The sequence below is a fragment of the Chamaea fasciata genome, unplaced genomic scaffold, assembly GCF_029207755.1.
Source record: "Chamaea fasciata isolate MVZ Bird 193981 ecotype frontalis unplaced genomic scaffold, bChaFas1.0.hap1 SCAF_1, whole genome shotgun sequence".
In the NCBI taxonomy this organism is placed as follows: domain Eukaryota; kingdom Metazoa; phylum Chordata; class Aves; order Passeriformes; family Sylviidae; genus Chamaea; species Chamaea fasciata.
The window spans coordinates 71,499,020-71,513,787 of NW_027094086.1; the positions used below are offsets into that span (position 1 = coordinate 71,499,020).

Genomic DNA, 14,768 nt, shown 5'->3' on the forward strand with positions numbered 1-14,768 from the left:
TTGGTTTCAGTGACTTCTGTATCAAATGCATGAATGGTTCTTGGCACAAGCAACAAGATCTCGGTGTTGTACTGTCCCATTAACTCCTAATTACTCTTAACTCCCAGCTTTAAGATTCAGGATCATAGAATCATAGAATAGTTTGGGTTGAAAAGAATCTTAAAAAGTCAGGTAGTTCACCCCCTGCTGTGGGCGGGGACATCTTCATCTGAATCAGACTGCTCAGAGCCCTGTCTAACCTGACTTTGAGTGTTTCCAGGATCAGGACATCCACCAGCTCCCTAGGAAACCTGTCCTAGTGCCTCACCACCCTCATCATATCTTTCCTTATATCTAGTGTGAATCTGCCCTGTTTTAGTTTAAAACCATTACCCCTTGTCCTGTCGCCACAGACCCTGCTACAAAGTTCGTCCCCATCTTTCTTAGGCCCTTCAGGTACTGGAAGGTGCCATAAGGTCTTCCTGAAGCCTTCCCTTCTCCAGGCTAAACAAGCCCAAATCGCTCAGCCTGTCTTCATAGGAGAGGTGCTCCAGCCCTCTGATAATCTTTGTGGCCCTTCTCTAGATATTATTTCCTTTCCTGTTTTTTCATCCAGTGGATCTTAGCAAGAGGACTGAGAGAGGTTTTTTGCTTCATTGGTTAATGAACATCTGTGAGCATGAGCTGCCTTAAATGATGCAAGTATTGGCCCCCTCTAAGTCATGAACGATATCCTGTGTTCAAATAATGACAAATAATCAATCAAGCCTGCATTCATTGTCATAGTGGAAAGTTGGTTTCTTTAATATACCTTCCTTTTACTGTAGCTGACTCTGTTGCTGAACTTGTATTTTTAATTGTTAAGCTCTTTGGCAGATACACTCTAATTATTCATCCCCACAGAGTTTGGCACATTGAATACCCTGTTTTGGAGTGTGCCTAATGCATGTCTTTCAAGAAGAATATAAGACACTGTCTAGAGGTAGACCTGGCTGGGGGTTGGAAGGACAAAGCACAGCTGAAGTAACGTCATTTAAGTGGTACTTGCAGGCCCCAGTCACAAATCTATTCCAGGATTTAAGGAACTTTAAAATCAGTATGAGTCTAGGTACACAATATTAGCAATGATGCACTAGCAGGTGAGACACTGCTCTGAAATAATGTTTACAGCAGTTCTGATTTCTTTCAAGGGTGTGGGAAGACCCATATCATCTCTCCATATCTGTCAAATACAAAAATCATGCTGTAAAGGGCCGGCAGGCTCCTCATCTTTCCTGTTGGTGGGAGCTTTGAACAAGGCAAGTAAACTTGTCACTACATATTGCCTCTACAGGGAGCTAGGAATTGAATATATGGTGGCACAAAGATAGTTATGCATTTTCACTTGGTACACAAACTTTCATAAAGAAGAAATTATTGAGCAACTTTAATTTGGTCCATTTGACTGTTAACAAGAGACATGCCACAAGACACCAAACAACACAGATGCATGAGCACTGTGATGTTAAGAAGCTTTGTACAAACCCAGAGGCAAAATGCTCTTAAAATTTCTGCTAAATGCATTTCAATACTCTCTGGATTTTCATTATCCTTTTACAACATACCAATATTTCGGCACCACCTTTATTTGGAAAAAAAAAGGCATAATAGTCTTGGTAGGAACTTAGCACTCCAGGCTGTCCTTAAACCTCTCCTTTTGAGCTTGGGAAGAGGGGGAATGATACTGGAATTTGTGATTATTCACACTGTTCTTGGAGCAGTCTTGTGAGAATCTGAGAATAAAAGTCCTGACTCAGCTGCCAGACCAACTGCAATTATTCAAAGGAAGCTGTGGTATGCATTCTACATCCAGGTACGTTCATGCCTCAGTGAGAAAGATGGCTTCTTTCCTAATAAGAGCTAAACTAGTGTATTATGTTGCTGTTTTCAGACAAGAAGAGAGATGCACTAATTTGCTTATCCTGTCTTTTGAGGGGAGGGTCTGTCACCACATGGCTCCAATTGAAAGTATTTTCATTATGTGAGGCAAAAAAACTCACAACTGAGGATTGCAGATCATGTGAACACAAGAAAAGAAAAAAACAGAATATATGAAGTTAAAATAAGAATATAATGGTAGCATACTCAGACGTTCCCTGCCAAACATTGGTATTCATAAAAAAATATTGCTTTTGTTTGAGTCATTTGAGTAGGTGTGACTGCTCAGTAGGACTGAACCTACTCTTACAAAAAATACTATGTTGAAGAACAATATGTATCTTCAAAGCATGATAGCAGATGTAGATAACTGATGAGACAAGAAAGACAAGTGCAAACACATCATTCAGAATTAAGTGTTGTTTGGCTCATGGCAGGTGGCAACACTTCCATATCCTTTTTTCCCCCCTTTTTTATTTTTATTGTATATGCATAGATATACCATATTTCATATAGTGTTCTGCATATACAGGTAACATTTAGAAGTCAGAAATGCTTTGTGCAAGTTCAAAACCCAAATTAAAATGCTTTAATAAAAATTAACATATATAAATATGCATGCCAAATATGTTTTTATAATATAATTGTGTTTTAGTTCTTCATGTTATATAATCTTTGCTCTGGGGACATGCATAAGGTGGGATTCTGAAACTAAATATTTCATGTTTACAGAAGAAGTATATGCACTGTTAGTGGGATGTGAGTTCCCTTGGCAAATGCCCTTGTTCACAAAAGCTATTAAATAGCTGGAGGCAGGGAGGGGGAGTAAACCCTCAACACTGTCTGAAGAGCCTTTGCCCAAAATTGTTCCTGTTGAAAGAGGCAGGCAAGCATCAGTTGGCTTAAAAAGTAACCAAGCAACTTCAGAAAATCCTTCATAAAGAAACAAATAGCGTGAAAAGAAATATAAAAGAGAATCACAGAATGGATCAGGCTGGAAAGGACCACAGTGGGTCATCTGGTCCAACCTCTCTTCTCAAGCAGAGTCATCCTAGAGCACAGGATGTGCCAGATGGTTCTTGAATATCTCCAGTGAGGGAGACTCCACAACCTCTGGGCAATGCAGAAATGTGTAACAGGAGACAGAAAGCTATGAGTGGAAACAGATGACTGTCAAAACACTATTATGACACTGTCATAAGTCACCTCTCTGGCATCACACCTCTGCCTCAGCCAGCAAGGGCAGTCTGCCTGTCAGATACTGTGAGTTGCCTGCTGTGCAAATGGGCAAGGGAACAGCGTGGGCCTGGGCAAGCTGGGAAAAACCACTGCTCAAGTTTGTCCCTGCACACGAACTCACAGGGCTCTCTCCAGCATGTGCATTGACAGCTTGCAGGGAGCTGCACAGATGCACATAAAACTAGAGTACCTGCATCTCCTTTCAGCAGTGTGTGCCAGTAGGGGAACCTGCATTCCTAGAAGAGGGAGTATGGGCATTTCACCCACACATCCTGTGGGAAGAGGCAGATGTGCATGTAACTCTCTGCATGTGCACATCATTAGAGCTCTTTGGGATCAGTTATAGAAGGATGTTTCAAAATCTGTAGGTGTTTATTAACATTTTGTAGGGTCTGTTTTCCTGGTTTATCTGTTATATTTCTGATCCTGATCCTGATCCAGACTTTGTAGTTCACTGATGGCAGGTTAATTGTACGTAGTTTCACATGCACAGTTATATTAGCAAAGCAAGAGAACCCAAAAGTGCAACTGCATAAACACAGCTGAGTTCCAGCTTGGTTTTGGTAGTAAGTGGTGTATTGATAACCTTTGCAAATCCACAACCTTGGACGTCTGTTGAAGGGGCGTTAGAGAGAGAATGGCTTCAGACTCTTCTGAGCAGAGCTATAAAACATGTCAAAGGGAACTCAACACAAGTGGTGACATGGGAGGTTGATTATTCTTTAGAAAATTAAAAGAAGTCACTGTGCATGTACTGTGCTGACTGCTGCCAAGAGGGATTGTGGAAGTCTCTGTCCTTGGAAGTTTCCAAGACCTGGCTGTACAGAACTATGACTGACCAGACCTAACATTAGTTAATCAATAAACCATTTTGACCCACATTTAGTTGCTCCAAGTGAAGCAGTTTAGCTTTTCTCTGTTACAGTAGTTAAAAGACAGAAATGGAGAAAGAATTTAGAGGTGGGTTACACAGTGACTACCTGCAGAGAACAGCATGTGAGAGGGAGGTCACCTGTGGAGCTCTACTCTGGTCAACCACGTGTGGATGGTCATATTTAGTGTATAAGAGGAACTATGAAATTTGATAATAAATTAAGGTCACAGTCAGTGTCTGTGAGGTAAGGTTTGGGATTTTAGAAAGGAAGAAGTCAGCTGTGGATTTGAGTAAAAGAACTGGGATGAAATTTAGTAGAAAAAAGCTCAAGATTATAGTTGGTCTGATAGATTAGTGACAAGAATTTCTGATGCATGCTGGAAGCTCATCAGATGGATAGGCAATGAGTTCAGGATTTTAATTAATTATGTGGGCTTATGTCAACTCAGCTGAATCACAATAACCATCCATGTGACTGCTTTTAACCCATGGTAAGTATAAACTACATTTACCTAGTCCCATGAGGGAGCTTTCCTTCACTGGGACTGCACATGAGTCCCAATGAAGGAAAGCTACCTCACATTTGTTGACCATGATGTTAATAGCTGGGGTGATGTCCATATGCAGAATGTGTTAACCTCCTGTAACATCAAGATCTGTCTGAGCCCCAGCTGCATGAGGTACAGTGAGCTATTAAAGTTTTGTAGCTGTGAGAAAAGGAGCATTGTTATAGATACATAAATTCAGTTTTTATATGCAATTTATTCAATACATTTAAATACCTCAAAGACAAGTATCAAGAGGATGGTGCCAGGCTCCTTTCAGTGGTGCCCAGAGACAGGATGAGGAGCAGTAGCCATAAATTAAAACACGAGTTCCACTTCAACATGAAGAAGAACTTCTTTACATTGAGGGTGGAAAAGGCTGCCCAGGGAGGTTGTGGACTCTTCCTGTCAGGAGCCATTCAAAAGCCACCTGGACACGTTTGTGTGTAACCTGATCCAGGTGACTGTGCCACGCCAGGGGGGTTGGACTGGATGGTCTCCAGAGATCCCTTCCAACCCTAAAAGTTCTGTGACTCCAGGTTATATGGTTATATATTTTCTGCAGAATTAGTATTAGTGCTATTGCATGAGTCAGTGATAAAATCTGGGAAGTGTGTTGGTAGTTTCGGGCACCCAGAAGGTTGAATTCAAAGAATTATATACAGAAGGTGACTACTAGACTAATTAGGGGAACGAAGAGCTTGTTTTCAGGGAAGGAACAAGAAAAAAACTTAGATTGATGAACACAATGAAGTCTGAGATGACACTAAAAATTGGGAATTTAAAAAATAGGGAGAGGAAGAAGCTATGGAAAAGCTAAAGGATGAGATGATGACAAGAAGAAAAACAAGAGAACTAGCCATGAATAGTGGTTAAATGTTGAAAGAGCTTAAATGTTGAGATTCAAACTACTGGAATAAATGTAGTCACCAAAATCTAAGTTGTTAAGACAGCACTGGATGATTGCATCAAGGGAATCTGTATGATGATGGTTTCCTGTGTGATTACTGACTGAATATGATGACCCAAGAGATAACTGGATCCACTTTTCACTTTCAATTACATTAGTCCTGATATTAATGTCAGCATTATTATGTTACTGCATCTGTGTAAACCAACTTCACTAAAGACTTCTTATTCTTTCTTTAATTCTTCCTGTGTTTAAATAGAACATTCAGTTGAGGTAAATCCAGGAATTATTCATATTGAGTTTATTTCTTCATTGTCTCATGGCTGTGTGAGCTTCTGATGTATGAAAGTAATACAACAAAGAGCCTTTTTTCTTTTATTCAAGTGGAAAGTGTCAGATGAAGGTTAGAAAAGTTGTTTTTGTTTGAGAATGCAGGAACAAGTAATCATGTTGTGTCATCCTCCTTTTCCTATTTCAAATTAAAATACAAAAAAAATAGTAAAATACCGAAGTTGAATGGTTTTCATGCAAGACTTTCTCTGCTTCTCCATTTCTATTCTCTATTTTGACCTTAAACAGCTCTAATGCTGATAGATTATATGTTGATTTTTTTTTCCTAGTTTTTCCTGGATAATGCTGTGATAGCTTTTCCCTCAGTTCTTAATTCATCAAATGCAAGTTTTCCTAATTCAAGTAATCAGACACGGTGGTGTATACAAAATAACTGTTTTTTCCTACCGGTAAGTTCATTTCACATTTCTTTGTTTGTTTACTACAATTACACTAAATTGACTGTTACCAGATCTGCTTGAAATTAAACACCCACCCATTTTTTAGGCTGCAGTAAAAACCTGAATTTTTTTTTTTAGTCAGCTGCAACTGCATTTGAAGTAAGTGGGAAGTTAAATGAGCTTAGTATTTCTGAAAATAGAGGTTTTAATGAATGTCAGATAAAAAAGCAGGAAATAGCATAATAACAAGGAAACTTAACTCACCATGCTAACATGTTACAAGATACCAAGTTAACATACAGCATCTGCAAAGCAGACTGTGCACTGAAAGCCAAGTTAGTCTGCAGGCAGGTTTCCCATGGTGGGAAAATTTTCAGGTCGCTGACCTGAAAATGTTCACCATTTTCATCAAGTGTGAAATTGTCACACTCCTGTCATTGCACAGAGGCAAGAGGTAAGAAGTAAGAGATGCTGTGAGAGAGGTGGAAATAAAACTCTCATGTACCGCTATAGAAACTGCTAGAGAGACCTGAACTGATCTGAAGAAGATGCCTCAGTGTGAACAAAAGCACAATGGCACATGCAGGAGAAGGGGGAAGGACATTGCTGCAAAAAAGTGGGAACTGCGTCCTAGAGAGCAGTGGTTCTTAAAAGGATTACAAAAGACCTGCAGTTGAAAATAACAAGCCATATATTGTGTCAAAATAGGTCAGCTGGGTTTGGGTGAATAAGCTGGTGACAATGAGAAGGGAGTTTATTTCATCTCTATGGTGAAATAATGAGACCATTACCAAAATGGTGTGTCATCATTTCAGGATTTATAGCTTTTAAAGTATTAAAACAAATTCTTTCATCTACGAAAATTCGTCTTTGATAGATTGGCATAAAAAAATTATGTTAAAATTTCACTTCTGACATAAATAAATGAAAAAATTACAGTTAGCTAAAGATTTTAAAAACTTTAAAATGTCTCTCAAATGCATTGTTTTCATCCCCAGACACTAGATATATTTTAGCTTGAAAAAGCTGTAAATGCTTTTTGAGTTACCACTTTGAATTTTTTTCTTTATTCCAAGATTTAAAATTTGTCTCTCTTCACTCTATAAGATATTGAATATTTAGGCTGACAAATGATTGTTTCCTTAAATTAAAAATTTGTTATTTTGAATCTGTGTGTTGGTTTTAAGCTTTATTCATGTCGATAAACTTTATGTAATTTATGATAGTAAATCTGACATCTATTGACTGTGTCATCTAAAATGAGTACCAAAGAGCTTTGGGAATTACTTTAGCCCCAATTGAATTAAGTTCTTGTGAAGCAAAGCAATTGATTTGCCTCCTTCTCTACCCCACCCCAAAATAACTTTTTTGATTAGTATAGCTTACTTTTTAAAAAGACTTAGCAAAGATTCCTCAGTAAATTATCGCTACATTTTTGTGCCTAGTTTTGTTCAGTTTTGCTATGATGCTTCTGTAGTTTCCGTGTAATAGAACTGGATGTGTATATCTGCTCCTGGGACAAAATACAGTCTGGTATCAGTGTTGACACCTCCACATGTTAAAAAATTAAAAAGTTATAATACTGACATCCAGAAGATGCAGTTTTGGAATATATTTTATTTGACTAGGAAATTCTTTAACAAAATTGCTTTGTCCTCAAGTTTTTCTCTATAGACATACAGGACCAGAATTCCTTCTTACTTCAGTAAAGATCTTTACACCCACAAAACTGTAGGCCTTAAATTTTAAGAGAAGAGACCAAATGCATTGGACTGGATCCTATGTGTGTAGGACCCTGGTGCAAGGCACCAGACCTGTGATCCCAGTAAGAAAGACACTCAGACTCTCTAAGGTATTGGTTAAAATACCTTTATTAACTAGCACAAGAAAGAAAAAGGGAATAGATGGAGTTACGCCTCTTCAAATGCTGAGGTGCAGATTCTGTCTGTGGAGAGGTTACCCAGCATTTTCCTCTTTTGAGCTGTTAGAGAATTTTCTTAGAAGGAGGCATTTCTATTCACTGCTTCATCTGTCAGACAGAAGGGACATCCATTAGCTGTTTGCATCCATTTGCTGTTGCACTGTTGGATAAAGCCAAGGCTGCGGAGGTGGCATCACATTGGTACCAAGTGGCAGCTGCCTGCAGGTTCCTGGGTTGTGACAAGTTGGCTGAGCTGGCTGAGGTTAACCTGTGACCAGGGGATGCACTAAGCAGAGCAGGGACCTGAAACTGCTCAGCCTCACTGCTCTGTGGATTGCCAGGCTCTCCAGATCTGCTTGCTGCCGACTGAAACACTGCATTTCACTGCAAGGTCTGCATTCTTAAATGTGAGGCTGTAACACTCTTCTCTAATTCATTCACCCTTGTCTGAAATTTTCAGTCTATTCTCTGTATTCCTATGGAACACTGTCAGAGACTGTTCCACTTGAAAATTTCTGGGTCTTTGTCAACCAGTATCTAGTTGTGGATTCAAGACTGCCTCTGCTTGTTTCTTTTTGGAAAACTGATTTCAACAGTAGAATGCCTTATTGACTCAAAAAAGGATGCTGCTATTTTTATGTTACACTGAATTTGGAGTGTGACCTCCTCTGAAATGCAGCTATCAGAGAAGTTTTATTTTTTGGTGATGCTGAGCAATAGTTGTATCTATTTCTTATTTCAACCAGTTCTTTGAGCAAATTACAGTAGCAGCAAAGACTGAGATGGCAGATAAATTCTGTCTGATGGGTGCTGTGAAAATTATCCTTCTTAGTGATCCTCCAAAATTAGTATTCAGTGATTCAGGTTCTGTCAAAAGTGCTGCCATCAACAAGTCAACAGTACTCCGAAAATAGCAGGACTAGAAATAGAATGCTTTGTAGTTTCAGAAAAGAAACTTCCTTGCAAGGTGCAGGATTGTAATTTTCAGGAAACATTTCTGGCAAAGGGGTTGCAAATTAAAGACTAAGATAATGATCCTAGAGATGATTCCTCTTTTAGCATTAATTTTGATGCCATAATCAATTTCCAAAAAGCATCATGAGAAAATATTTTTTCCAGGAATATACCTTCAACTATATGTATTTTTGTTGATATATATGACATAGAAAAGAAAAGGCTTTTATTTTTTTTTAGCAATCAAATGTGTTCTTATACAGCTATTACTCCACAGGATTTGAGAGAAGGATTTTTTTATGTTTATATTATGCATAGGCCTTGTTAATAGCTTTGTATTTTTCCTATCCTAGCTACATTTCTAGAGTTTGTAAAACTGCCTATCTATGATATTCATAACAACTGTGTACTGCATCAGTTTTATAACAACTGCAAATCTGGGCAATGAAATTATTGTTTTCAGGCCTTTAGTCATTTGACCTTGACCCAAATGCTAGCAAGACATACAGGTAATCCTGGGACTCAAGAATGAATGAAAATTTTACAGTGGAACAGGAATAAATCTTACATCAGTCTGCTGGCAGCAGACTCCTACATTTGATTTCAACACCAGCAGTGGTATCCCACAAATGTAGATGAGTAAATCAGTGTGTCAAATGGTGAAAATTAGGGAACATAAATTTATTTTTATTGGCTGTCTATAAACCATAGTGTCCCAGATTGTGATAGATTACACACTTCAGTGGTCAGTCAATAATTTGTTTTTTAAAGTAGCCTGAGCATTTTATTATGCATGATTTCCTACTCAAGAGCCAAATTCTAAATATTTTCCATTTGATTTCTCTTTGCCAGTATTTTATATACAGCTGCATATTAGGGCTCATTTCCTGTTCTGTTTTCCTGAGGATAAATTATGAGTTGAAAATGGTAATAATGTTGATTGCATTGGTGGGCTACAATGTTATCCTTCTGCACACTCATGGGCCCATGCTGGATGACTACAGCAAATTTATGTATGCAATGGCACCTCTTAGAAGGTAGGTGGCTAACTCCAGTCTTTCTGAAGATAAATACTACCCATGGTAGTTCTTTTGTCATGGAACATACGTGTTTGGCTATATATAATCTGAGTCACAATGTAAAATCATTGTCCTGCTGCAGTTAATATTTGATTTAATGTCACACCTCAGAGCATTAGAATAAAATAAGTCTGACGAAGGCATTTAAATCACATACTATAGGAAACAGGATATGATTTAATTAGCATTTTTGTCACAAAGGACATTACGAAGAAGTCATCATCAAGTTTGTTAAGGCCTCAGGCTGCACATCATTAAAGCTTTTAGAGCATATTTGCGACAAGACAAAGAAATGTCCCCAGAACTAGTACATAGTCTGAAATGTTTACAAATGAAGTCTTAGCGATTGAAAGCATTAGTAGACCATAAGTGTGGATCTTTTTTGTTTTAGTTTGCTGTGCCTGTGCATTTGTATCTTAAGTTTTTAGTGAGACTGCTGAAATCTTTGTTACAGATGATAATATGTAAGACCAAAGTTATGACTCTATTTCCGGTTATTGCTGTGTAAAATAATTTTTGGACAGGTGTAATTTTCTACCTCATTTTCAAAACAAAGAAGTGATTCTGTTCTGTGTAGGCCAAGTGTATGGCATATCCCATACCAGAAATTCCAAATTATTTAGTGTAGTTTCAATATCATTTCTCCTGTGCTGTAACAATCATGGAAAAGGGTAATTGAAATATTGGGGGGGAAAAAAAAAGTGTAGGCTTTCTTTGCACTTAAATCTAAAGATTAAATGAACAAACCCAAGTCTTTGTTTCCATTTTACTAATGGAAAGGATACGTATGTGATGGTATGGAGAACCAGGGGACAGGTTAGTTTGAGCTTGTGCTTCTGGCAGCTTTGATTTTGTCAGTCAAGCTCTGTGTGGTATTTTCCTTCCTAAATCTCTCACCAAGGTTCTTGTTTCAGTGGCATGAGTTGGGGAGTTCTAGTGTGAACTGTTTCCCATTACCTTTAGTGACTTTTGCCAAAGCAGAGTTTCTAATAAACTCTGCACAAGATCTAGTTTGTGCCACCTGTAATTCTCAGGTGAAAAGGTCTCTTGGGAGTTAGGTGCTTTAGTTTCTGTTTCTTCATATTCAGTAGATATGGTCGAGCTCTCCACAACTGAAATAGTGTTATTGCATTAAAAATCTATTTTTATTCTACTTGTATAGAATAAGCTACAAATGCTCTCCATTTGCTAGTAAAAAAAAGATATTATTTTTCCTAGATTCTCATCTTATTATTGGACTTCAAAATGTAGGCACACTTGCAGAGAATGTAGTGGAGGTGTTTAAAGCTACATAATATAAGTAATGATATTTCATCAGATAATACAGCATATCATATTGAAATGTTTTTAGTTTATATACCAGAAGGTAGTACATATAAATTGTGATCTTCCTTTTGTGCTTGAAGTAATATTGGTTTAACTTTTGAGCAGCCTGCTTTACTTACATTTTTATTTTATAGGCCAGGAATACTGAAGGACCTGAAGACAATGGGCTCAATTTCCTTGTTCATATTCTTCATCACATTACTGGTTTTGGGTAGACAGGTAAGATGAACACTTCTCTTCACCTGCACCAGTGGACACAATACCAGCTGCCACATGCAGCCTGTCACCTCAAAGAAACAACTCTGTCCTGTTCTTCCCCATACCCTTGCAAAGGAGTGTCAGGAGCATCTATAAAGCTATTTTCTATCTTGCCTTCCAACAGGCCCTTAAAACTCCCCAATAACTATCACTGGTATTGTGCTGATAGAGTGCCGTGACTATTGCTTGTCATTCTGACCGATACTGGCTCGTAGCTTCCCCATTTGCTCCCATCTGTCTGCATCCATCTGCTGTCGCCCTGGTTGCTTAATTGCAAGCTATTTTCTTCACAGTTACTACAATTCTGTGCAGACACAGAAACAATGTAACATGCACACAGACGTGTACCACACGCTGAGGCCGCGGTTGCACTAAAACTGTGACCCAACAGGCAACTACTCTTTTTATTACCCTGTTGAGATTTTCCAGAACAAATGTGATGTCAATGGTCTTACCGTGTACTAAGGTGAGGGAAGATGCAAGGGCAGTTCTTTCTCTAAATCCTCAGGCCTGTACAGGATTCATGTGTAAAAGCTGTAATTCCAGCCCATTGTGCCATAATGCAGTGCACAGGACAGGGCTCTGAAATGAAAGAGGCAATCCATGTGAGATCTCCTGAACAGCCTGAACCTTCACAGACTGCATCCTTGGGAAGGACTATTCCAGACTGTCCTTAAATCATTCATTTACATTACAATTCCTCAAAAGCTAATAACTGTCATTTAAATTGCCATGCAGGCCCTGCAGCTTACTACATAAAAAATTATCTGGCAGTTTCTGCAGTATTTATTGTAGCAGGGAACATCCTTCTTGATTTAGAAATAACATTCTCCATCTGCCTTGTCACCAGCAGCACATTAGAGTTTGTTCATTTGATGGTGGTGACAGAGTGGGTCTAGAGCACAGCTACTTTCCCTCAGAAAGAGGGCTAAGTTCTTCATCGCATCAGTGGAAAATCTTTAGTCCCTGTCAACCCAAGTTTCAGATGGAGGCAGAGGGTGCAAAACCAAGAATAAAGGAGAGAAGGAATATCGTCTTCACTGGGAAAGATTTCTTTGTGGCTTCAGTCACATCAACAAGAAAGTTTGTTTTGCACATAGCTACAGGTGTTCTCTGACACACCAACTAAGAAATGATTGTGTAATGGAAAAAGTTCATTTTCAGAGGTGTAGGTTCAGGATCCTTCTTGTGATAGCACTTACTTGTACCTCTTCAGTCTTTTGCCTTTGATTTTTCTGCTAACTTATTCTCCCTTAAAGAAGGAGAAAAAAAACTTCTGCATTTCCAAACACTCTCAAGCAAAGTCTAAATATTACTGGAAAATGTTATGAACTAATTTAATACATACCCGGCATAAGACCTCCCATTTTAAATTACTGTTGGTGATATTGAGGGGTAGCAAATGCTTGGAAGAAGAACGGGGGGAAATCAACCTGCACAGAGTGACTTTTCTAGGGACATATACTTCCCACCTTCTGCCAGTTGGTGTTTCTGTGGCTGTGTTTAATAGCTATTGGCTGTTTTGCTTTCTGCTTCACTCTCTGATCCCTTTTTAACCCATTTTATCTTCCTGGTGTTCCCAACACTGATAATGAATTTCACAGTTCAATAAAAATTCATGTGACAGTGTCCATCTTTCTGTTTTTAAACTTCCTGTTTTCTACTTTCATTGAGTGGCACTTGCAGGATGCTTTTGAGCCATCTTGGCAGTGTCAGCAAAATCAAATTCTTCCTTACCCTTCTTCCACAGAGGGTAATATACAAGTAATTTCCCTGTTAGTTATTGCATTTTTTGCAGATAATACATATTTTTTCTTCTTTTGATATCTGATTATTTTAAAAATGCTAAAGATAATAGCCACTGATTAAAAAGGTGGCCTTTCTACTTCCTTTCAGCTGCCATTGGTGCTCCTCTGTCCCCAGGATGACTAACCAAAAAGTTCATCCAAACAAAAAGTGGATGCTTTCCTGCAAGCCTAGCTTTGTGAAGATGCTCACCACTGGTCATAGAGATGCCTCACCTGAATCAAAAGCAGGGCCAGGGGATAAGTGCCTCTGGTTCAGTGGGGATGAAAAGAGGGAGAGTTAGTATATCATTACATGGTTTATGAGCCTTCTTAATTCTTTTAGCTGCACAGCTAGCTTCACCGCTGGAGGAAGTAGACCTTCCCTCAGCTGCTGATTCTTATCCTTTTGTCTCCTCACTGTACTGGCACAGCTCACTGTGAAGATGTATAGTGGATCAAAATAGGGAAGTGGTCAGGATTAAAAATTAACCCTGCAGAAATGGTTGGTTTTGAGCCAGATCTATTTTCAAGATTTATGGTGTGGCCACAGCAATGCTTGTGCCAGAAAAATGGGAGTGAACAGACAAAAGTGAGGTGGAGAAAGCAAAACTGGGTTTTTTTGATATCCCTGCCAGCACAGTCAACAACCATTTCCTGATACTGGGACGAAGTGACTCACTTCACCCTGCATACAGATCCCCCGAGAGTTACTTGATAATGGGCTGGCGACAGGCAGACGATGTCTTGGGAATGGTGACTCTTCCACCCTTCCCAGGAGAATCCAGATTGGTGAGGGCTTGATTGTGTAAAGAGTGTGCTCGCATTTACACACTTTTGAGTACTAAATCACTCTTATGATCTGCTTTGAATCCAGTATTGACATAGCCTGTGAATTCCTTTCTCACCAGTACCTAAAATACTATATGTCCTGTTACTCTGTAGGCTGGCTGTATATGTTTTCCATGATTGATTATATTGTAGTTATCCACACTGAATTTCATTGGTAGTTTTACTGCTGAGCTGCTTGTGGCAGCTTCCCTGAGCTGTAAAAACTCTACCTTTGTTGTCTCTGTTCTGTTTTTTAGTGAGCTTTTATATTGTGAGGGAATTCTTCCCTTTTTGAACAAAATAGTCTCTTCAAGAGCCTCTTATGAAAGAATTCAATGAAAACTTATTTCAAATTTCACTGCTAGTCACATGACAATTTACTTCTTTGTAGCAGATGGAGGCATGTTTACAGAAAGTGTG

At 38.8% G+C, this 14,768-nt stretch overlaps 1 protein-coding gene across 2 annotated transcripts in view; it reads left to right on the plus strand.

Moving 5' to 3' along the window:
• ADCY2 (adenylate cyclase 2) overlaps window positions 1-14,768 on the plus strand; it is a 207,527-nt gene that overhangs the window by 174,732 nt on the left and 18,027 nt on the right. For both annotated transcript variants that reach the window (XM_066185951.1, XM_066185962.1), the window contains exons 17-19: window positions 6,085-6,204; window positions 9,923-10,107; window positions 11,610-11,694. In XM_066185951.1, the coding sequence (XP_066042048.1) occupies window positions 6,085-6,204; window positions 9,923-10,107; window positions 11,610-11,694 (390 nt within the window). The remainder of the gene's footprint in view (window positions 1-6,084; window positions 6,205-9,922; window positions 10,108-11,609; window positions 11,695-14,768) is intronic.